This window comes from Eurytemora carolleeae, unplaced genomic scaffold (assembly GCF_000591075.1).
Source record: "Eurytemora carolleeae unplaced genomic scaffold, Eaff_2.0 scaffold428, whole genome shotgun sequence".
NCBI lineage: Eukaryota > Metazoa > Arthropoda > Copepoda > Calanoida > Temoridae > Eurytemora > Eurytemora carolleeae.
Window position 1 is genome coordinate 56,149 of NW_019396394.1, and position 26,234 is coordinate 82,382.

The 26,234-nt window shown below is 31.0% G+C and overlaps 1 protein-coding gene across 1 annotated transcript in view; it reads left to right on the forward strand.

The window, feature by feature from the left end:
- The first annotated feature begins 565 nt into the window (after nucleotides 1–565).
- LOC111702367 (uncharacterized) overlaps nucleotides 566–26,234 on the forward strand; it is a 27,122-nt gene continuing 1,453 nt past the window's right edge. Inside the window, exons 1-11 of the mRNA XM_023474029.1 lie at nucleotides 566–600; nucleotides 3,544–3,603; nucleotides 3,965–4,056; nucleotides 13,674–13,723; nucleotides 13,802–13,840; nucleotides 14,110–14,182; nucleotides 15,060–15,123; nucleotides 16,174–16,263; nucleotides 16,601–16,672; nucleotides 21,913–21,965; nucleotides 25,771–25,840. Coding sequence (XP_023329797.1) covers nucleotides 3,991–4,056; nucleotides 13,674–13,723; nucleotides 13,802–13,840; nucleotides 14,110–14,182; nucleotides 15,060–15,123; nucleotides 16,174–16,263; nucleotides 16,601–16,672; nucleotides 21,913–21,965; nucleotides 25,771–25,840 — 577 coding nt within the window. The 5' untranslated portion in view covers nucleotides 566–600; nucleotides 3,544–3,603; nucleotides 3,965–3,990. The remainder of the gene's footprint in view (nucleotides 601–3,543; nucleotides 3,604–3,964; nucleotides 4,057–13,673; nucleotides 13,724–13,801; nucleotides 13,841–14,109; nucleotides 14,183–15,059; nucleotides 15,124–16,173; nucleotides 16,264–16,600; nucleotides 16,673–21,912; nucleotides 21,966–25,770; nucleotides 25,841–26,234) is intronic.

Genomic DNA, 26,234 nt, shown 5'->3' on the forward strand with positions numbered 1-26,234 from the left:
AAGACAGAAAAATCGTTGAGAGCGTAAAATAATTTCTTTTAAACACAAGTTTCTTATTATTGCCTCCTTAAACCATACTATTATTATATTTAAAATGCAGTATATGTTATCAATCAGAAAAATGGAAAAGTAACTATTTCCGTTTAATCTAAACAGGGAGAAATTGGATTAGGGTTGGGGGATCGACTGAATCCCCCCTGGCATAGCCTAGATATATTGGTGTAATAAATTATTGTATAGTCATTTTTCTTCTTCACATCTTATTCCAACTTATGATTTATTTTCAATTTCCCAATTGCAGTATACCCGCCCTGTAGCAACTGAGTGACTTAAAAGGCCACTCTAAAAAACCCTAAAAATCCACCTTTAACATTATTTTTGTTGCATTTTTAGTATTTTTCCTTGATCTAACCAATAATAAGTATTCTTAATCAAAATTTCAAAGAAAAATACAAAAAAAAATTCTTCCGCCACTAGCGGGTTAACACTTTATTTGATGACATAAAAGAAATTATACAAACTATTTGATAATTTTTTTTTAATATTTAGAGGAAGAAAAGAGAAAAGAGAAGGAAGTTGGAAAATTAAAAGTTGAAGAAGGTATTAAATTATGTATTTATGTAACCAAAGAATAAAGATGGGTATCATTGTATTTTTCTGATTGAACGAATTTTCTGAAATAAAAAAAGTTCGTTTTTTAATATCAATAAACGATTTTTTTACTGAAAGAATTAAACGAACGATTTTACTAAACAATCGTTCACTGAGAAAACAAACGAACGACAAAAACTGTTAATTTAATTTACCGAACGGAAATGCAGTTTTAAAACTACGGCGACTATCGTTAATTCTTAACTTAAATTGCATGAAACTAATAAAAAGTGTTTTGATGTTTTTGAATTTTAAAAATTTGCGTTTAAAAGTTTTTTATTTTAGTAAAATTTTGAAAATGCGCGAAAAAATATTATGAAATCCGCAAACTTTTTTGTTTGTTTTTGTTTTATACTGTACAAAGAGAAGATGCTCACACAACACCATGAAAAGTTGAAATAGATAATGGGCGACTAAGCTTTACCCTATATCTACAGTTGTACTTTACTCTTTTTTATTTCTAGTTGAATCCTGAAATGTTAACCTTGAACGCTTGATTTTGATATCCAAAGTAGGCTAGGCACATTTAAATTCTAAAATCAATACTTGATCCATATAAGAAAACGGATGAATTAGCCATGTTATATGGTATATGTCATGTTGTAAGAAGATTGTGGCATATAAAATGAAATATATATATATATATATATATATATTTATTATCTATCTTATACTTTCCTTATAAATTATGGTTGCTGCAGCACTCAAACTCCTGCAACATTAACCCTAAAAGACGGTGGGAACGTTTGGGTATGTGTGTGTTTTTTTTAATGAAAAAAAGATTTGCAGAAACCCCATTTATATTTTTAACAACGTTAAATTCAAATAACATTTAAAATCTTCTGCAGTATAACTCAATAATAGAAAAAATAACATTTAAAAATTAAAGATGTTAAATTCTTTAAACATCGGAACTTTTTTTATCCATTCATTAACGGTTAGACAAATTTCGTTTTTAACTTTAAACTCAACTTTCTGTTTAGTTAACGTTTTTTATTCTCTTTGTTGATTGAGTTTTTGTTCGTTCGCGATTTTTGTTTTTTAAAGGAATTAACGTAAATATGCTCCAAATTTTCGCCCTCCTTCGAAAACATTATTAAATATTCTAAAATAATATTTTTTGACGTTATTTAAGAAAAGCATCAATACCTTTCCATTGCACCCATCTAATCCTATTTTGCATAATCGTTTAAAGTTTAGAATTCTATAATGCTTTATGATTTAATATAATCTCATAAACTTGCTGCATGAAGGGACCACAATGTTAAATTCAAAACAGTGCACTGTGCTGTGTGCAGTCTACACAATAAGAATTTTAAACAGAATTTTAACATTTCGTAGATTATTTCAATTCCAAGAGTAAGATGAATGTTTTAATTAGTTTTGGACGTGGTAACCTTTAAACCTTGAACTGATCAAGGTTGACGGAGTTTTTTTTAGAAAAGCTTGTAATCTATTTTAGTAAGAGTGTTTACCCATCCTTGGTTTTCGAGAAATATACACACCGTTGTGTTAAAGGGTGTGTTTGCTAAAAAAAGGCTTATACCAAATTAAATTCGATGGAGCTACTAATTTTACTTCTACTGCGTGTAGGGTTATAAATCATTTTTAAAAACGATCGTTAAAGGATCGTTTTCGTTTCGTTTTCGATCGTTTTCAAAAACGATCGTTTCGTTTTTATAAAAAAAGATAGTTTTAAAAACAATCCACTCGTTTTGAACTTTTAGAAAACGAATCCCCATCGTTTTTAAAACCGATCTTTTTTAAAAAAAACGATAAGCGACCGTTTTTATACAACTGTTTTAATATAAGACAATAGTTTTTGAACTGGTTGTCGTTAATGATATTAAACGAAACGAAGAACTTTATAAAAGGTCGTTATTAAAAGCGAGCGTTTTTAAAACGACCGTTTTTGAAAAATGATTTCTTTAAAAACGATAATTTTTCAAAAACGATAATTTTTCAAAAACGATAATTTTTCAAAAACGGTCGTTTTTAAAACGATAGTTTATCGTCGTCGTTTTTATAACGAAACGATCCTTTAAAAAAAACGATCAATCCCTGTATAAGGAGAAAATAGTTAAAAAAGCTCACACCGAAGAGTGCAGGACCCATACAAATCCACTGCGTTGCGTAATTTTACACTAACCGAAATTAATTTAATTATATTAATAACTAATTATTTAGCTATTACAGCTTATAAGTTATAAACGTCAAATTCAATTCAATGCATTCCTACATTTTTTTTATATAATTCCTTTATATAGTTGACATTATTGCTCTCTACATTTTAGGGATTTAAATTTGGGAGGAGTCACCTAAGAAATTACAGCAAAAATCACTTTTAACGAGTCATAATTTACACATTTTTAGAGAAAAATTCTCGTAGCCCTGAAACAACTTATATAATCTCTTTAAGTATGGAACACTGAATTTGGGTCTGGTTGCCAATATCTAGGTTTCTTTCAAAACATTACTATTCATGTCTCATTCTGTCTTATTAAATTAAGATATGATGTACTTGAGTGAGGAGATGGGCGTGTACGGTCTCTTTTATTTCGCTCGTTCATCGTTCGTGAACGACCCATTTCGTATAAAGTTTTTTCAATCGTTCAAAAAATTTTGTTTCGTCGGTTCTCAAAATTATGGTTAATTTTCCATCTATTTCGTTCGTTTTCGCACTGAAAGATTTTCTAGTAAAATCGTTTGTCCAGTAAATCATTCGTTTAGTAAAATACGATAATTTTTTCATTTCTCTGAACGATCCATTTCGTTCATCTATCTTTAGTTTTTTTCTGATCGAACCCCTTTTTCACGAAAAATTGTGTTCGTTTAAAAAATTATGCCCATCTCTACTTGAAAGAGGAATAATTTCTACATTTATGAAATTAGTTGGGGGAGCTAAGCAGAAGAAAAAGGATAAAAGCAAAGGAAGAGGAGTTCCTGAGAAAGGTGACTTAAAAAATATTTCGACTTTTAAAATAATCATTTTTCAATTGTTTGCAAATTCCACAAAACTTAAATTTTCTTATCCCCATATCTTTACAACCTAATATTGACGTAGAACTTTGACATTTCAAACTAAAAATTCCGTTAGATCAAATTAGATAATTTGAGTTTGTGACAAAGACTAAATTTCATATAAAAAATCATGTAGGAACTTATTACTTGCCACAAACTCTAATTTTCTAATCCTAATGTCTTTGTAACCTGATGTTTTAAACCTTTTTTTTTCTTTCAAACTATAATGAACTTCGCCAGATCAGGTTACAAAAATGTAAAGAAAAAAAGTAAAAATGTAATAAATGTTTAGAGGAAGTAGAGCAGCATATAACTATAATGCCTAATCCTGCCGCCAGGCGCGGAAGTATGGCAAACTTTGCTTTTCCGGAACTCCACTCCAAGGTAAACAAATTCAGTTTTTCCACAAAATCAAATTTTTGAATCCCTATATTGTTGCAACCTGATGGTGTAAACCTTTGATGTTTCAAACTTACATTTTTGATCTAACATGATTTATAGTTTAAAATATCACCATTGTACTACAAAGATAAAGGGATTATAGAAAATCAGAGTTTGTGACCAAAGCAATTGAACAAACACTTCTCAAAGTCTTTTAATAAAACCATATATATTTGTAACCTGATGGCTGCATAAAGCATAAACCTTAGATAATTTAAACTTTGACTATCTATTGTAATCATTTAAAAATATCATGATGAATATATATATATATATATATAAAATAATGATATATATATTTTAAAGAAAACCTCTATTTTACTGTTGAATGAATATCTGAAAACTTTAACCGTAAACAAACAGAGTAAGAAATTTGACAGGGATTAGCGATGAAGTAGAAATTATTTGACAAGGTCTTTCAAGTTTTAGATATTAAAAATTATAAATAAGTTTTCTCCAAAAAAATGTGAATATATTTAACTTGGAATTTTTAAACTAAGCTGAAATTAATCCCGTGGCTCGACCGAGTTCCCCGGATGCAAAATATGAAACAGCTACTTAGACTTAATTTTAAGAAATTTGGTTCCCCCATCTCAGGGATCGAATCTTAATCTAGTTCTTAAAATGTTGGTTAAATTATTATTTTTCGGAATTTTTTTTAATAAGGTTGCTATGCTTCTTTGAACCAACCATAGCAAATTTGTAAATAGTTCAAAAAAATATTTTGTTTCTTATAAAAAAAAACTTTGCAAAAAAAATTAGCCACCATATCTACTTTAAAAAAAAAAATTTCTAGTGATTGGGGGGAGGGGGTGTATACTTGTCAGAAATTCCTATCTTTTAATGGTAAAATAAAGCGTTCGTTGATATCTTCTCACGGGCAGCCGTAGTACATGTGCATTTCCGAGCCGGGTCAATCTTTCCGGTCCCAGTTTGTACTGTATCGCCCGGACACTGGGTAAATAAAGGACTTAATAGGACTAGCCGGTGCAACAAGGTTGACGCGGTCAGACTTTAGGTTGAATTTACTATTACTTAAGGGTCAGGAGTGTGTGCTCTTTACTCTGCAGTATATTTTAATGCATGCTTAGAAGTTTTATGTTCGATGCACGTCAAACTAAAGGAAATTTATTTTTAATAAATTTCAAGTCCTCTTATTGAAGCGCTATGGAGAAGAACAAAATGTTATGGTTTAAAGAATGTAAGCAATGTAATTAAGTCTTTTCTAAAGATTGTGATTTACTAATCCTCATTTCTTTGCAGCCCAATGCCGTAGACCTTAGATGTTTTATTCTATGAATTCTTTTAATAAAATAATCTAAATTTGAACTAACAAAAGGAAAAACCATCGGGTTGCAAAGAAATAGAAATTAGAAATTTGAGTTTGTGGCAAGGACTCAAACTCATAATTGTGCTTAAAATCATAACTAGAGGTGAAAACGAGGTCCAAAGTAGTCCGAAGTAGTCCAAAGTAGTCCGAAGTAGTCCGAAGTAGTCCGAAGTAGTCCAAAGTTGTCCAAAGTAGTCCAAAGTAGTCCAAAGTAGTCCAGAGTAGTCCGAAGTAGTCCGAAGTAGTCCGAAGTAGTCCAAAGTAGTCCAAAGTAGTCCGAAGTAGTCCGAAGTAGTCCGAAGTAGTCCAAAGTAGTCCGAAGTAGTCCGAAGTAGTCCGAAGTAGTCCAAAGTAGTCCAAAGTAGTCCAAAGTAGTTCAAAGTAGTCCAAAGTAGTCCAAAGTAGTCCAAAGTAGTAGCAGTAACGTCGAATAGATTTGACGTCCTCCTTCTGTCCAGCTCAAACATCTACATATAAAGCCAAACGGCTGGACCAAATAGGCTGACATTTTATAAGGGAATCCATGAGAACTCTGGGGATAACAAAGGCGAAAAAAGATTACAAAATTTTCTTTACAATTATAATTTTTTTTATTTAAATTTATTTTCTCCAGTATTTTTTAATAATTCCAATGCGAAGTCGGGCACATAAGCTAGTAAATCAGCTAGTAAATCAGCTAGCAGATTAGCTAGTAAATCAACTAGTAAATCAGCTAGTAAATCAGCTAGTAAATCTGCTAGTAAATCAGCTAGTAAATCAGCTAGTAAATCTGCTAGTAAATCAGCTAGTAAATCAGCTAGTAGATTAGCTAGTAAATCAGCTAGTAAAAATAAAAATAAAATATCTTAAAAATAAGAAATACAAAATACAAGTTTTAATTTCCCTTCCATTTCCCTCTTGGTTTTTATCTTTTTCCGTACTGTAGACAAACATTGGTTTGTTTACTGTCATAATTAGTCTTTCCTAAACCAACATATAGTTAACGATATAATATGTAATAAAACAATAAATTTTATATCTAAAAAAACTAGCTCGCATTTCACGCTTTCAAAATAAACGGTTTTAACTAATTTTGCTAAAACTCAAATTTTAGAAAACTTTTTACTATGTTTACAGTTTACCAATATCATCTTGAAAATATAAATGTTTACAGTTTACCAATATCATCATGAAAATATAAATGTTTACAGTTTACCAATATCATCTTGAAAATATAAATGTTTACAGTTTACCAATATCATCATGAAAATATAAATGTTTACAGTTTACCAATATCATCTTGAAAATATAAATGTTTAGAAGTACATTTATTGCTTCTATAATATAAATACATATTAAATAAAGAGTGTATAAAAGGAGAGGAAGTTGAGAAGGTCTTCTCCGGTTNAAGATATTGAGATGAGTTTAGCTAATCTACAAATAAACTTCCAACCTCTGGTATGAGGTTTAGCTAATCTACAGATAAACTTCCAACCTCTGGTATATGGTTTAGCTAATCTACAAATAAACTTCCAACCTCTGGTATGAGGTTTAGCTAATCTACAGATAAACTTCCAACCTCTGGTATATGGTTTAGCTAATCTACAGATAAACTTCAAACCTCTGGTATGAGGCTTAGCTAATCTACAGATAAATTTCTAACCTCTGGTATGAGGCTTAGCTATTCTACAGATAAACTTCCAACCTCAGGTATCATGCTTAGCTAATCTACAAATAAACTTCCAACCTCTGATGTGAGGCTTAGCTAATCTACAAATAACCTTCGTATCTCTTTTATGAGGCTTAGCTAATCACAGATAAACGTCCTACATATTAAATAAAGAGTGTATAAAAGGAGAGGAAGTTGAGAAGGTCTTCTCCGGTTCCAGGGTCCGACACAACTGATTTGCGGATTTCATAATCCACTTTCGGGGATTTCATATCCTCTACAAATGTTTACAATTTTGACTTGTTTCAACATTTGTTTGTAATTAAAAAAGGAAATTCTGTTAAAATTTAAAGATTAAACTTTTTCGACATTTTAGCTAAAAATCGGAACCCTTGACATTATACCAAAACTTTCTAAATAGCAAAAATAATAAGGCCCCAGATTGAAAAAACGTAAAGCAAGGGCAAAAAAAGCCATCAAATGATTAAAGGGTAAAGTGCCGGGAGTGTCTAGATTGTATAAATTGCTTATAAACGAGTATACTCTACCTTGGACAGTATTAAAATGATTTGATAGATCGGAGCTCTTGCTTGCAAGAAATTGGGGAAAAGCTTTTTATAAATAAGGAGGCCGCATCTAAACAAAACTGTATTATGTTCAAAAAAGATCCCCTTTTCTTTATTTATAGTCCTGAAAATAAAGATAACAAAGATGCTATACACTTGTAACGGTTAAAATATATTACTTATAGATTTTTACGTCAGGATATGCAATGTGCACCATAATTACTACTTATGTATTTCAAAGAAATTGAATCTTTGCCACAAATTCTGATTTTTTAATCTTAATATTTATGCAACCCTATGTCGTGAGCCTTTATTATTTCAAATCAAATATTCTAAGTTTGAAATATCAAGAGTTATTACCATCTGGTTGCCAAGATATTGGGATTAGAAAATTTGAGTTTGTGGCAAAAACTCAATTTATTTGTCCGATGCATTCCTTTTTCTGCAATATGAAAAAAAACACCAGCACCTTATTCGTAGCAGTCAGAGGTATAAAATATTTAAATCTAATTAATATTCACTAATGATAATTTTCAATTGTGACCTGGGCATTTCTACTGCAGGAAAACATCTGGGAATTATCCGAATTAAACACTTTTAAAAAGAGAAAAACGACAATATCTCCCACATTATAAATCAGATATAAGTTTTAACTGAATCTGAATCTGGAATTTCCAATTTTGTACTAAATTTCACTTGAAATTTCGTTTAAATTCCCTTTAAGGACGTGCATCAATATGTATGCATTAGAAAGCTGAATTAATTATTAACATGTATACCAATCCCTCCTCCCCCACCTCAAAAAACATAAACTATAAAAATCTCTACAGGGCTAGGGTTAACAACAAATGTGGTAAACTTTTATGTTCAATCATAACTATAAAAACTTTTAGAATTTTGAATATATTCAAATCTTTATTTGATGGTATATAAAAGGGATCCATTAAAAAAAATGTACACGGAAAATGTCGAATTATCAAACTTATCACTTTTTAGATGGAGACTTATTTGAAAAGACGTTTACAGTTCCTATCAAATTTCTTATATCTAAAATAAAAAGGAAATTTTCAAAATCCTCATAAAGTACAAAAATCTTGGCTTTCTTGGAAAGAAAGTGACACCACCATTATAGAGAAGTATCGTCCATTCTAACCATTTAAGTGCCAAGGTTGGCGCTAACTATTCATTTTGTTTCATAAGATAGTGAGTATGCTGCTTAATTTTAAATTATTGAACAATCCCTTTAAATGTATGGAGAAATATTCCAAATTTTACAACAGCAATTTACTAAACTTGGTTAAGGATAAAAACTGAAGGATATAAAAGTTATATATATATATATTATATATATATAGTTTGGGGTTAGACATAATAAAAAATATTAGCTAAGCTTTACCCTATATCTACAGTTGTACTTTACTCTTTTTTATTTCTAGTTGAATCCTGAAATGTTAACCTTGAACGCTTGATTTTGATATCCAAAGTAGGCTAGGCACATTTAAATTCTAAAATCAATACTTGATCCATATAAGTAAACGGATGAATTAGCCCTTAGATCTGAATAAGAATTTAGATCAATGATTGATCCGGCTCACAACGAAAAAGTTCTGAATTCTTGATATTCTTTTGATTGGGGCCTGGAGGTCGGAAGTAGATTTTATTCTGCTTATCTCTTCAGAGTAATTAGCTAATCACTTTCAACTTATCAGAAAACAAAGAAAATTTTGCTTTTAGAAAATGAGAGATTGCAAAAATAAAGATTAAATCTATCCGATATAAAAATGAAAATCGGTTCAGGTTTTGTAGATTAGCAAAATGTCAAATCTTTTAGGAATCTTTTATAAGTGTTTTTTCTTTAGTTCCTATTATTTTCTGGATAAATCTTTAAAGTTTAAAGTTTAAAGTTTAGATCTTTTGTGTTGTGAACCTGAGATCAAGCTTTAAACCCCATCTTTAGAAAATCTACGAATTATTTTAGATTTCTTTTCGTTTTCACTTGGCTGCCCAAGTTTCGACAGTAATGATAGTAATAAAAATAATAATGATAATAAAAATAATAATAACAATAATATTAATCATGTAGATTAGCGGTAAAGACTAACGGAAATCTTCACTTTGAGACAAAAGTGCGCCGAAGATATTGAGATGAGTTTAGCTAATCTACAAATAAACTTCCAACCTCTGGTATGAGGTTTAGCTAATCTACAGATAAACTTCCAACCTCTGGTATATGGTTTAGCTAATCTACAGATAAACTTCAAACCTCTGGTATGAGGTTTAGCTAATCTACAGATAAACTTCCAACCTCTGGTATGAGGTTTAGCTAATCTACAGATAAACTTCAAACCTCTGGTATGAGGCTTAGCTAATCTACAGATAAACTTTCAACCTCTGGTATGAGGCTTAGCTTATCTACAGATAAACTTCTAACCTCTGGTATGAGGCTTAGCTAATCTACAGATAAATTTCTAACCTCTGGTATGAGGCTTAGCTATTCTACAGATAAACTTCCAACCTCAGGTATCATGCTTAGCTAATCTACAAATAAACTTCCAACCTCTGATGTGAGGCTTAGCTAATCTACAAATAACCTTCGTATCTCTTTTATGAGGCTTAGCTAATCACAGATAAACGTCCAACCTCTGGTATGAGGCTTAGCTAATCTACAAATAAACTTTGTATCTTTTGTATGAGGCTTAGCTAATCTACAAATAAACTTCGTATCTCTTGTATGAGGCTTAGCTTATCTACAAATAAACTTTGTATCTCTTGTATGAGGCTTAGCTAATCTAAAAATAAATTTCGTATCTCTTTTATGAGGCTTAGCTAATCTACAGATAAACTTCCAACCTCTGGTATGAGGTTTAGCTAATGTACAGATAAACTTCCAACCTCTGGTATGAGGCTTGGCTAATCTACAGATAAACTTCTAACCTCTGATATGAGGCTTAGCTAATCTACAAATAAACTTTGTATCTCTTGTATGAGGCTTAGCTAATCTACAGATAAACTTCCAACCTCTGGTATGAGGCTTAGCTAATCTACAAATAAACTTCCAACCTCTGGTATGAGCCTTAGCTAATCTACAAATAAACTTCGTATCTCTTGTATGAGGCTTACCTAATCTACAAATAAACTTTGTATCTCTTGTATGAGGCTTAGCTAATCTACAAATAAACTTCGTATCTCTTTTATGAGGCTTAGCTAATCTACAAATAAACTTCCTATCTCTTGTATGAGAAGCATAAGGAAAAGTGTAAGACCGTATATTGTGTAAACTCTGCAGTATTGATTGAATAATTCACTCGACTTGATACAGCTTATAGAATACTAAATATATTTACCAGTCCATGGAAAACAACATCTTAGCTATTTTAACAATTTATGCGATGATAAGTTTCATATGGCTGGTCGAAAATAGAAAAAAATTGCAAAGAAAAAATGTCACGTAGTTAAAAATTTTGGAAATTCGCAAATAGTAACAGAAAGATCCGAAAATTTTTGATTTTTAAAATAACAAAGAAAAAAAAGTTATTAAAAAGGTTAGTACATTATACCATACATTACAAACACATCATACTAGTTTGTATATTACAAGCACAGTCTACAATACATTACAACTGTACTTTACACTACAAACACACTGTACTGTACAGTAAAAACTCATTTTATCGTACGGTAAAAACCGTAAAATCACATTACTGTCGAGTGTCTGATTTTTCTATAGTTTAGCTAGTTAATCCCTGCGTAGTCCCGTTGGAGGGGTAGGTCACACATAAACACTAAAAGGAAATAGTGGTTGACAGAATATTATAAATGATAAATAATTTCCATATTTGGCAACAGTTTCCTTTCCTTCATAAACCGGTGCTTCCGCTTTTTAAACTCTTTTCCCGCATTTATATCCTCAACTTCATATTTGTTTTAAAATCAAAAATGTCAACTAGAATATAAGAAACAGCAAGGATTTATTTACATATTGAAAAGCCGTTTTCTTTAAGAAGAAAATCAACAAAATGTTTGGCATATTTTCCAGGTTTAATTGTTGAGTATTCAAAATTTAAGACAAAAATATTTGTCCATATAATTGACATCAAATAAAAAGTGAACCCGAAGTCCTAATATATAAACGAGATAAATGGTGATTACCCAAGGCACATACAGAATGAATAAAACCCTATCCAGCCTGGAAGGGGGGTGGGGTCAACTCATTTTTTTCCGATAACTCGACAAGTGTTTGTGCTAGGAAGCTGACATTTCTTGGCTTTTCTAACTAGCGCTCCACACTTAATGCTAAAAGCTGGGCTTTTAGACTTTCTGTCTGAGTTTTTAGGCATACATGCCTAGTTTCATTTTTTACCTGTACCAGACTAAATATTTATTTATACCTATTTCCAGTCATTGAATTTCAACATTTTATAATTCTTTGGTAAACCTATATCAGAAAACAACAATGTTTGCAAAGAAATTTTGCACAGATTTTTCCACAGACGCCTTCTTAGGGAATGTGCACCATTTCAGTTTTTCTTAAATACAAATTTGAGTTTTGAAAATTTGTAGATGGTTTTTGCACATTTGAATTTTCTGGGTCAAGGGCTTTTTAAAAAAAATTTCACATTCTTTGCTCAACAACTAGATTCCGCAAAAAATATAGGGATTTTTGAAAATTTTCTATAAGAAAATAGGGGTGGGGGGTCAATTGGACCTACAGACAATTCAAAGACGACTATACGGAACTTAAATTGTCTATTTCCTAACTTTTATGCTTTTCTGCAATTGTAAACTTGCTTCTTTCTTTTCAAAGTCAGTAAAAAGGCCTTAAAAGATTAATGTCAAGGCAGAAGACTTAATTCAACCTCGGAATCGACATATTTAAAGAGTTTAGGCCGCCTTTAGAGTCCCATCCTTTGCGGGTAAAATATGACGATGCAGTTGAAAAACTAACTAATATATTCACAGATGCTCTCTCTAAACTGTCAGGCAATTTAGGCCTATAAAGTAAATTGTACAGTTTGTGAAAACTGCCTCGTCTTCCCACCAAATGATCCATAATAAACAGAACTCCGGGGTAAAGAACAATTTATACAACACCACTACGATAATTATTAAGTTTAATCTAATATTTGTTGTTGATCCAAACCTCAGAGGGTGAATTAATTAGGTGTTCCCAAGGGGGAAGGCTAGTTCTCTACCTGTGTGCTCAATTAGCTGTACTGTACACTTACAACTGTTTACCAGGGGGAATGATAGTTATGTACCTGTGTGCTCAATTAGCTGTACTGTACACTTACAACTTTTTACTAATATTGATACTATAGGTTAGGCCAGAATCAGCTTATAATAAACAAATATGCAGTACACTCTCGGTATAGTTTATGACCTATACAATTAGTAAAGGATTAGCGTACATCATCACTCTATACACTATAACCTCGTTGGGTGATCCACATTTCTAAAAACATAAATGGTTCTGAGTAGAAGCTCTTTAGTTCTAACGATAAAAAAAAAACATTATAATCAATATAAAAAGATGTAAAATATTCTAAAGAAAAAGGTTTTAATGGGGCTTTGGCGGTTTTCTAAATTTTTATCGTGAAGACGACATTTGGAAGAAAACTGCAAATAAAATTATAGAAACAGAAAATGATGACAATGAAACAATCGATTCAACGGATCTACTATTGCTTTTATCGATGATTTCTTTTAAGAAATATGTTCCTAAATAGAAAACTAGTCTATAAAGTATTTTTTTTTACATGTTTTGTCCGGGTTATTAAATTATTTTAAAAAACGTTTCTTCTGCTGACAAAACAACTGATGAAATATAACTAAACGACTTAAATCTCTTATTTAAAAATTGTACATCATAAAAATGTCTCATTGGTATAAATTGAATCCTAAAGCTTTTCTCTACAATACTATACTCTCAGCTCAACTACTAGTCTGGTGTACTAAAAAAAGCTGGTTTTTCTCCAAGTTTGTGCAGTTAAGGTTTTCAATTAAATTTTCATTTCAGGCCAAACTGAAGAACGAGCCTGAGAACTTATTGGTGTTAACTACAACAAGGTGATTAGTTTTTATCTGCTAACTTTATTTTAAGAAAAAATCGTAAAAACTTTCTAGACTATTTTTTTAAATATCTAGAATTTTTGATCAGGCATTGAGCTACATCTTTATACAGAGGTACGGATTAATTTAATTCCTCTTAGATATTCCTTGGTCGTCATACCCTGCAGGGATAACCTAATCTTATATTTTCAGCATAACCTTTTTTCTCTGAAGTAATTGTATCAGGCGTACAACTTTTAATATATATTAATATATATATATATCTTTTACATAATCGATTTATTATTCAATTGAAAAGAGATTTGCATACTTTTTATTTTTTAAATATATATCTTTTTAAATATGTGAACTGTGTGATGAGACCTAAAAAATATTATTTCCAGGACGGATACAAGAGGAAGACGACATTCAGTAGCAGTTCCTCTGATCCCCCCCCCTGATGGGGAAAAATTTGAGGTAGTTTTCGTGTTTCAAGAACTAAAATTTTTAAAAGTTTCCATTTGCTCCAATTAACTGCAGTGTAAACCAGAAAACTCTGATATAGAAATACGACTTTCAGAAATAAAGTGTATTTGATGCTGTTACAATGCAATAGTTTTACTTGCCACTTATTAGATCACAAATTAAGTGAAATGGGTCTGTTTACACTGCACAATGGCTGTTTCTCATGCATATTGTTCTTTTTAAAGTCATAAAGTCGTCTTCCTATTTTTTCTGGTTGTCACTGTAGAAACCAACAACTGTTTGTTGCAACCCACATGACCCCAGGATTTGAAAATATGGCCAAGAAAAAATGTCGACTTTTGAACACTAACTTAAACCTTTAAAATCAGGAAAAATATTTGATTTTTGAATTACAATGAAAAATGGGGACTTGAAAAACAACAGCTAAATTAGGCCTAGCAAAGGAATTTAGTCTTTACCACAACTCAAATTTTCGAAACCCTATATCTTAGCAATCTGATGGTGTAAACCTTTGATATTTCAAACTTTAATTATTTGATCTAACACAATTCACAGTTTGAAATATCAAGGGTCAGCGAAATAGGGTTGCAAAGATATAAGGAAAAGAAAATCTAAATTTGTTTCAAAGACTCGATTTCTTTTCTGTTACCGTTGAAAGTCAATGTTTACGCATATTGCAACCTTACTGCAATATGTTTTCTAAATAGTTATATGAAATCTAATGAAAGATTTTTAATAGTTGGTTAAAAGTTGGGTTTTGCATAACATATAATTTGGCATTCGTCGTTAACGGAAGTTGCCTGGTCTGGTCTTTCTTAGCCTTAAAGAACGCAGTTGTCATTTATTGATTAACCCTTGTTTTGTATAGGGCGGGTATCATATAGAGAGAAATCCTATAACAGGAGGGGCTAGGCTGGTTCCGCCTCCACCAGGTAAATCTTTTTGTTTAATTCACCTCTCAACAGTTTTCATTACTTTTTACTTTACGTTACTTTCATTAACTCCCAGTACCCACCCTCTCTGTACTTTTTCAATCTGTTATTTATATTTAACTTAATTTTATAACACGGTCTTCACGTTTTAATGTAAAATTCCGATTTTTCCTTTTTTAAGTTTGTTTACATGAGTTTTTAGACTTGATATATCAATCAGATTTTGCATATTTTCCATTGCATATTTGTAAAGTTTGATCTAGATATATGCATCTAGGCTGTGACGACCAATAAATGAAATTTTGCCACATAACATTCTTTTAAAAATTATTAGAACAATTTGTTTCTCTTCTCTGAAGAATTATTTCTAAAAAAACATTTATATGTTGTATAACATGCAAAACTTACATTTAACGATACACAAAATATGTACTGCAGCCAAAACATTGAAAAGAAGAAATTTAACCTTTGTAATATTATCTTGCTGTCATGTACCGAAACATTTTAGAAGTTGCATTAAATATTAAAAGTAGATAAACTTTATGAGGATGAATAGTTAATTAAAATCATTAATAATTTAATTTCAATCAAATCTATTATCAATAAACTGCAGGACAAATACAAAACGAGATAAGTTTCAAACTTACGGAAACGTACATACAAGGTTACCCATAAAGGATGAGACTGTGAAGACGACTGGTTGGATTTCATTCTAGACTTCAGAGAATCAGACACCAGATATGACTGGTCGGATTCTATTCTAGACTGCAGAGACGACTGGTCGGATTCTATTCTAGACTGCAGAGACGACTGGTCGGATTCTTTTCTAAACTGCAGAGACGACTGTTTGGATTTTATTCTGTTTTTTTACAGAAATGATTCTGTGCATTCAAGTCTCATTCATTGTGGGTAATCTTGCAATAATTGATAAGCAAAATGATTTTTCTTCTGAAAAATAAATTAATTATGGGTATAATTGTTCACATCGTTATATTTGAATGTTCAAATCTTCCAGTTTTTGAAATGATTAACCCTTCTATGTGGAACTAGAGTTGAAGGATATAAAACGACGGCTTCGACGTGAACCAGTTCGATCCTTGAGCCAGGAACCTGATCTATCCACTATATCTGAGTATCAGGGTACTAGAGATGGGCATCGGTTTTCTCAACAAACAAAATTTTGAGATTGAACGAATTTTATTGTGAGTGATGGTGTCGGTCAGGAAATAAAACGAACGATGAACGAAGGATTTTTTGACCAACCCTTGAAAAAAAGGATCTTTCTTGTACAGCACGAATAATGTTTTAGAGCAAACGATTTTACTGAACGATCGTTCAATGAGAAAACGAACGAAATAGTTGGAAAATGAACAATATTTTTAAGAGTAAATAAAAAAATTTGTTACGAACAAAAATGGGTCGTTCAAGAACGATGAATGCACAAAATTAAGAAAAAGGCGAATGCGCCCATCTCTAGGTACACCTGTAGCCCTTTCTTCTCGTCTTAAAACCTCAAGTTCCTCGAGTCGTAGTTCGCTATCTTCTCATGGTACCTTACACAGTATGAGAGAACTTTAATATGGGACTTAAACACTGTATCTTATAAAGGGACTATACACTTAAAATCAACTGGATCTCCATTTAAAGAGTGGCATCATCTATTCCCAAAAGTAATTTTACTTTAAAATGCAGGGGATCAACAATTTCCTCTAACAATGACATACGGATCTCTACTTTAAAAACAAAGAACAACATCTTTAGAATTGTACATTTTTCAAGCAAGAAACACTACGATATCTTCCACTTTATTTTAAAGTGTACCATTGGGAATCGAACATGTAACTCTTTAATAAGAAGAGAACTTTAAATTACGTTGTCAGTCCTTTAAGTCTTATGTTAAAATCTCTATCTCCATGTAATTCCCTTTTTATAGATAGTTAAGTTGAACCCTTTATAGATGTAGAGTGTAGACAGCCTATAATGCTATATACTGAAAATACAAAAAACCTAAAGAGGATTTTTATATTAGGCCTAGCATGAAGTCATAACGTTTTTGTTGTGAATCTTGGGATCAAATATCTTTATTATATGGAGAATGGAGACCCATAGATTAATTTAATTTCTCTGTGCATTGATCCTCAAATTCAAAAGTACTCATATTAAATATCTAGATCAATTTAAGATTAACAATATCCGCATAAAAGTTCGACCTCTGGGTAAAGGAATTTAGTATTCGCCACAAACGTTAATTTGTTGCTACGTTTTTTGAGTTTTAGAGGACATTACGCAAAAAAATATGAATTCTCTCAATATACAAGCTCTACAGTAACAATAGCTGCGGCAGCTAACGGTTTCATTGTGGATTTTGGAAGATTTTGAAAAAGAAAGAAAGCGGCAAGAAAGTCTGCACTCGCAAAAATTAAAACGGTAAGGTGCGATTGAGCAGAAACAATCTTCCAGAATCCATCATGAACACGTAATAATACTCACATTAAATACTGTTCAAATTCAGCGTAGCTCCACTTCGTTGGCAAATTGTAAAAAAACTGAATGGAATCAGCTGTTCCTGGCCAGGGAGTTGAGAATGTGAGCCGGAAGTGCGACAAGGAATAGAGCAGCAGACATTAAACGAGCTTGTATAGTAGAGAGAATTGATATATTGTCTAATCCATATATCTTTGCAACCCAATGATTGATATATGCAACTGTAAATATATCAGTATAGGACATTAATAAATAACAATATTATAAAAATATCAATTTAGTATTTTCCTTAGTGCTGAGAAATAGTTTTAAGGTTGAAACCCTATATTAGAAACAGACACCAAACTAAATCTTTATTTTTTCCTAGCATAGAAATTTAGCTGAAACTTTTTTGATGTTGCAGTTCTTATAATAATAGGTCAAAATTATGTGTAAACAGCACATACAGGCTAGTCATCAATCAGATTTTAAAGTTCAGGGATTGTTAATTGTAATTTTTAAGATTCTTATTTTTTGAAACATCATGTTTTTGATTAAAAATGTTCAACTCCCGTAAGAAGAAAGAGTCGGGAGTAGTAACAAAAAGTGTTAATTATTTCGGGACTTAAAACTTGGGTTTTTGTAGGTTTATACCACATCAATAGCTATCTTCAATCAGTGTTTGATAGATTTCACTGTTTTTGTAGGTTTATACCACATCAATAGATAACTTCTATCAGTATTTGATAGATTTCACTGTTTTTGTAGGTTTATACCACATCAATAGATATCTTCTATCAGTATTTGATAGATTTCACTGTTTTTGTAGGTTTATACCACATCAATAGATATCTTCAATCAGTATTTGATAGATTTCACTGTTTTTGTAGGTTTATACCACTTCAATAGATATCTTCAATCAGTGTTTTTCTGCATTTTTTACATTAAGAAATGTAAATAGCAATTCTACATATTTATATTCTTAATATCAAACTATGTAAATATATGCTTGGTCGTGTACATCTATTCCATGAAGAATGATGATAATGTTGACTGGGGGATTTTTGCATAATATCATTCAACATAAGGACTTTCTACAAAAATTTAAAGGATTTTAAAGTAATGTAAATCTTTTTCAAAAAAGAAAATTCAGTGGCTCATGTTTTATGGCCGACAGATTATCTAAGTTTGAAGATAAATTAATAAAACTTTAACTCCTGTTAATGACAACACAAAGAAAAGGAACAACTATTCGAACCCCCCCCCCCTTTACCCAAACCTTCAAAGCCTTTTAATGTTTACATTGTAATAAACGTTCTTTATAAAATAATGATAATAATAATAATTATAAATGTGTCTGCAGTTGAGAGGGTCCTATTGTTGTACTCTATGCAAATCCACAGTGCTTTTCTTTATACAACAAACATAACTTATACAATTCCCCACATTCTTAAAGCATAAAGTGACAGTGTACAATTAAGGAACAGTCTCTAGATGTACAATAAAGCTTAAAGAGACAGTATACTATTTTTAAACAGCTTATCTTCATTAAGTTTAAAGAGACAGAATGCCATTTAGTAACGGTTTATCTTCAATAAAACTTAAAGAGGCAGTATACCATTTTTAAACAGCTTATCGTCATTAAGCTTAAAGAGACAGAATGCCCATTTAGTAACAGTTTATCTTCATTAAGCTTAAAGAGACAGTATACCATTTAGTAACAGTTTATCTTCAATAAAGTTTAAAGAGGCAGTATACCATTTAGAAACAGTTTCTTTACAATTAAGGCAAAGCTGGGTTTTCCAAACTAGTTTAATATAAAGTATGTACAGTTTCTGCAGCATGTACGTACGTATGTACACTGTACAAAGTCATAAACTTTTCTATGCGATATCTTGATTTATTAATATTGTTTTATGGAAATCTTCTGAAAATACTCTTTTTAACAATATCTAAAAAACCTTGTATTTGCATTGCAAATATATGTTTGTTTTATTTTCTCAAATATTTAGGTTTTAAACAGTCCCAGAATACATTAAATTGTTCTTTAGGAATTTAAGATTTAGATTGATATTATGTACAAATATCCAGAATATTCTGGATATTTCAGGTTTAGATTATCTTAAACAAATATAAAAGTGTGACAAATGTTTCTATATCTATTTTTCAAGGGCTTTTCAGAAAAATAGTTTTTATATATGTAGCTTTAGTCACAAAAAAGTTATGGGCTATTTTATATTTTCTTTCCAAAGACCGGAATTTTTTCCGCCCTGTAGGCTTTACCCAACCCTAAGCATTAAAAAACAAAAAATCCTTTTTATTTTATTAAAGGTCACAAAATTTCACGATGAAAGTGTCAAAAATGAGAGTTATAGCACTTAAAAAAACTACAAAAAACTTCCCCAGCCTGTTTAGGTTTAAATAGCAGGAATATTTCTGGATATTTCAGGTTTAGATTGATATTGTGTTTAAATATCCTAATGTTCCTGGATATTTCAGGTTTAGATTGATATTATGTTAAATATCAAGAATATTCCTGGATATTTCAGGTTTAGATTGATATTGTATTAAATATCAAGAATATTCCTGGATATTTCAGGTTTAGATTGATATTGTGTTTAAATATCAAGAATATTCCTGGATATTTCAGGTTTAGATTGATATTGTGTTAAATATCAAGAATATTCCTGGATATTTCAGGTTTAGATTGATATTATGTTTAAACATCCAGAATATTCATGGATATTTCAGTTTAAAATTATTATCGTGTTTAATATCTAGAATATATTTAGATTGATATTGTGTTTGAATTTGAATATTTCTAGATATTTCTATTCATATTTGCAGGTATGCATTGTATTCAGGGATACCCACTTAGAATATCAATATCCCAATGTTATATTTAGTTTTCTGCCTTAATAATCTTTTATTAGTTTATTAAATGATTTAGCAAAGAAAGAAACAAGTTTACCGTCGCTAAATAACAAACAGTATAACTTCCATACAGTCGTCTCCAAAGTCTGATCCTGTGTGGGTACTCATGTACTGCCTAATACTCCTGTGTGGGTACTCATGTATCTGCCTAATATGTCCTTATACTCCTTGTATATATCAGGATGTATATTCTCTAAATGAATGTTTGTTATAATTCCTTGATTAGCTAAGATGATAGAGTTACTGCACTGCAGTCGAGTCTAGAAATCTCTAGAACTTGTTAAGAGTTGTTGTAATGACCGAGATCTAGATCAAGAATTATCTAGAAATATTTTCAAGATATGTCAATTATTTGTTTAAGTGTTAGTTGGGTGTCATTTAACATGCACGCACTAAAGATGGCAATCTTCATTTTATGATTCAATTCTTGAAAACATTTAAAATCATGGTTTGCAACTGGGAAAGATGCAAATCACCCTGAAACCTAATATATGTATTTAAACTTAAAAAAAAGGTTTGTGGTTTTTTTATGAATCAGTGATCCCATAATTTGTTTTACTTAACAACAAAAATATATACTTTTGCTGCATACTTTTGACTTGCATTTTACATATATAGAAGTAGAAATTCAATACACATTGATTTTAATAGTGCTCCTTTAGATGCATTGCTTAGTAAACCCCTTTTTATCAGATATATCCTTAATAGACCTACAGTATGCGCATAAACTAACCTACTTTTCTACTGCTCTACTGAACTGCTGTTCTAATGTTTTACTGTTATACTGTTCTACTGTTCTACTGTTCTTCTGTTCTTTTGTTCTATTGTTCTACTGTTCTACTGTTCTACTGTTCTACTGTTCTACTGTTCTACTGTTCTATTGTTCTACTGTTCTACTGTTCTACTGTAATCCTGTTCTACTGTTCTACTGTTCTACTGTTCTACTGTTCTACTGTACTACTGTTCTACTGTACTACTGTTCTACTGTACTACTGTTCTACTCTTCTAATGTTCTACTGTTCTACTGTTCTAATGTTCTACTGTTGTACTGTTGTACTGTTCTACTGTACTACTGTTCTAATGTTCTACTTTTATACTGTTCTACTGTTCTACTGTTCTACTGCTCTACTGTTCTACTGTTCTACTGTTCTACTGTTCTACTGTTCTACTGTAATATTGTTCTACTGTACTACTGTACTACTGCACTACTGTACTACTGTTCAATACAGTCCTACCCCCCCTGTGCATGAGAGAAAAGTTTGAAAGCTATGTGTCAGCTTAGATAGAATCCCATCAAATCCCTTGTTTGTTTCTGCGGATAAATTTTACAAAGACAAATATTGCAGAAGAAAGAGAAAAACTTTTTTTTTTAAATCCAATTTATTTGTTTAGGAAGCAATCCTGTTCCTAGTAGTAGTAGAAGTGGAAGGAGACATAGTATTCAGGTTAGTTTAGCATTTTTGAGAACTGGGGGTCGAGGAATCAGAAAACAAAAGTATTCCAAAAACATGGAAATTAAATAAAAGTGGGATCTAAAGACGACTTAAGATTTTTACTTCTGGGTGAACGGCAAAGCTGTCAAAAAGTTGTTTTATTTTACTAAAGGGATTCCCGTCGTAGTAAAAAATGGCCCTCAATAAAAAAGAGGAGATGCCCGATTGACAATGGTACCGTTGACACTGACAGTAACACCTTAATCTTATAAATAATGTTGAAGATAGTGTCTGTTTACTGACTCCAATATTTCTGTAACAAGAAATGCGCAAATCAATTATGTAGAGAAATCACAAATGAAAATAATCAGCTTTTACAATCAAAAGAATCCTGCAATTTAAATCATAAAAATATCTTTGTTTAATTTAAATTTTATAAATATCTTTGTTTAATTTAAATTTTGTACATATCTTTGTTTAGTTGAAAGGTACTAAAAGATGGCATGGTTTATAAATCCAAATTATTTTAAGTTTTCGGCATTCAAAAGATTTAAAGGTTTTACATATTTCCTATAAACTATAGTAAAGTATAAACTACCACTACACAGCTTGTAAATATTGGAAAAATATTGGAATCTGTAGAGCTTGTCAATATACTTGATATGCATATCGAAGTTTGATAAAAAAAAATTCTTTAGGAAGGGCGTAAACAGTTGTGGGCGATAATATCAATATTACGAAGCCGACTTTTTTATTAAAGTTTTTATTTCTGCTTACAAGTTTAAAAGTAATTAAAGGGAAGCTTTTTTATTTGATAGCTTCTCTTTGTTTCCATTTTTTGTGAATTCATACTGTTTAAAAGCTTGTCGTCTTCATTATATTGATATAATCGCCTACCACCGTATATTTAGGAGAAAGAAGGGGGAGGGGCGGCGCCCCACCCTAGAATCATAAAAGAGTCTAGCTATAAACGACTTTTGAAACTAAAAAATAAAAAAAACAGTTTCCCTAGAATTCTACAGTTCATACAATTATTCCACCATTCCTACAAACTTCATTATGGTAGCCAAAATAAAAAAAAATAATGCATATGTTCTTTTTTTTAAGTGTCTAAATAAAAACACTATGTTGACATTGGGTAAACACTTTGGGGGTAAAAGTCACTTGATAAGATGAACATTAAAAAAATGTATCCTTATAACCTTTAAAATACTAATTAAAATAAGAGGAATTTTATTTGGGAAAAAACCTTTATCCTATACCCTATACCCTATAATAAATATCGACATTATACTAAATTTATTGTCAGGTTGGGGTTTATGTGGTTTCCAGGGAGAACAAAGATACATTGTTCCTTTGACAGAAATCCTTTTATTTTGTAAACCTTTCCTTTATTCAAGGAACAACTTTTCCTTTTTTTGAATATAAACAATTTAGACTCTACAAGGTTGAACTAAATTCGTAATTTAAATTTTTTTAAATTATAAAGGGACTGTCAACGAAATTTGGAAAGACCAACTCTCGATTTAAAGTTTTATCTTTACATGCACCTAGGGTTGGTAATCGTTTTTGAAAACGATCGTTTAACGATCGTTTTTTGCTTCGTTAAACGATCATTTTTAAAAACGATCGTTTCGTTTTCTCAAACGTTTTCTTAACGAAACGATCGTTTTTTTCAAAAATCAAAACGTTACCAACCCTATGCACCCTGTTTCAACTTAACATTGTCCTAATATTTTTTTTATCCTAACAAATCAGAATTGAAATTTGTCCCTGAATAGTTTCAGAAAAACACGAATATAAATTTGTCCTTTTTTCTCTTTACAAGAATGGGATAATTAATTTGCCGTACTTTCCTGGTTAGCCATATATTTGCACTGTACAGCTTGCTCTTTAGCTGATTAAAAGTTGGTCCCGTATTTGAAATGAATTAAATAAGTTGTGAATTGGGCCTGTGATACTTAGAATTAAAGGTCACCACTGAAAATTACATGAGCAGTCCCTTAAAATACCAAGTTAAATGTCACCTACGATAATAAACTTTTTAAGGATCAATATCATTTTGTGTTGTACTTAAGTAAAGTAACATTTAGTCTTGGTTCATTTTGTACAGGTAACGTTTCGTATAGATAAAATCTTGTCTAGGTAACATTTCGTATAGGCCTAACACCTGGGGTAGATTTCGTATAAATGTAAAAAAAATAAAACATCAAATATAAGCTATATAAAGCTATTGAACATACTTTTTCTTTTTATCCGAATTATTATCCATCAAATTTCAGGTATTCTTTATCATGCAGGATGCCAAACTGTTCAGCAAGTAATCTTTAAACATAAGTTATGATAATTGTAAACAACTATTGCATACATAACCCTGACGAGTATACACACATGGTTTTGATAATGTTGTAATTTGGCGGAATTTCTTCATCACGGTGCATACAATTTTCTGCAAACTATCTCCATTCTTTTATGGATAATTGTATACGAAAAATTACCTATACGAAATGTTATCTATACGAAATGTTACCCATACGAAATGTTTCCTACACGAAAAATTACCTATACGAAATATTATCTATACAAAATTTTACCTTTACGAAATGTTATCTATACGAAATGTTACCTATATGAAATGTTACCTATGCAAAATGTTATCTAGACGTATTTCCTGGACAAAGTGTACTATACGAAACGTTACTATACGAAAATGTACTATACGAAAATGTACTATACGAAACGTTACTATACGAAAATGTACTATACGAAATGTTACTATACAAAAATGTACTATATGAAAATGTACTATACGAAAATGTACTATACGAAACGTTACTATACGAAAATGTACTATACGAAATGTTACTATACCAAAATGTACTATATGAAAATGTACTATACGAAAATGTACTCTACGAAACGTTACTATACGAGAATGTGCTGTTAAAAAATGTTACTATACGAAAATGTATCTATATATATTTGCCTCAGCGATTCCCGGGTTTTAAGATACATTTATTATCTCTGAAAGGTGAAAAGAGAAATAAATTACATTATTCTTATATATTTTCATATTGAACAATCTAAAAATAATAACTCAAAATTTTAGTCAATATTAGAGATGTTTGTTCTGCAAGCACAGGCCACAATAGAAAAGTCGTATTACAAAAGATATGTTGTTATTATTATTATACGCATCGGACGTTTATGAAAACTACCAAATATCTTTAAACTTAAGGAATTGAGTCTTTGTCAAAACTCTAATTTTCTATTCTTATTCCTATATCTTTGCAACCCAATGCTGTAGACCTCAGATATTTCAAACTGTGAATTTTATGCACAAATAATCTAAGATTAAAATATCAAAGGTTTTTGCAATCAAGCAGCAAAGTTTGTGACGAAGACTCAATTCCTTTGTTATATTGGCTTCAACCATGTAATTGAAAAATTGGCTTGAAAATTGTTCTAAATGTGTTAAAATGTTCTACCTTGATCCTTTCTGGTTTCCAAGCACTTGTGCCTCGCCAAGATTGTAATGAATGTTTTTGCTCCGAATTAATCAGTAATGAGAAGGATGGGAAGAATGGGAATGATGGGGAGAACGGGAAGGATGGGAAGATTGGGAAGGATGGGAAGAATAGGAAGGATGGGAAGGAGATATTTAGAACAGGAACCGTCTTGAATCACTGATTCAAAGTAAAAAATGCATAAGGATTTTAAGCGGTGATTCAGGATTTGAGCCGGCGATAGTTAGTTCAGCGTCCTTTCCAATTCATAAAATTTGGTCCCTGCATGCATACATAATTGTTTTTTTTAGGTAACTCCGTTAACTAAAGAACTGGAGAAATTAAAGCTGGCGGATAAAGCATCTAATGGCACTAAACCAGGTAGAACAGAACAGGGATTATTTTATTGTAAATTCATTTTTAATACTTTATAATATTTAATATTTAATATTTAATAATTTTATAAGAAAACACCGGCCTGACAGCATTTGTTTATTTGAACAATTTGCTCATTATAGTTAAATGAATATACAGGCCCGACTATCGACAAAGAATGAGACGAGGCAAGGCATGTTGTTTATAGCGATACAAAATATTCTATCATGTTTTTTTTTGTTAATGAAGAACATCTTTGAAGGATAGTATGCATAAAAGCATTCTGGAAAATTTTTATTCAATTAGCCCTCAAGAAAATCAAAGCCAACTGCTATGTTTTCTTTAACCCTATCTCTGCTGGGGTACTTGAAAACCAGGATATGCTGGGGGGGGGTCAATT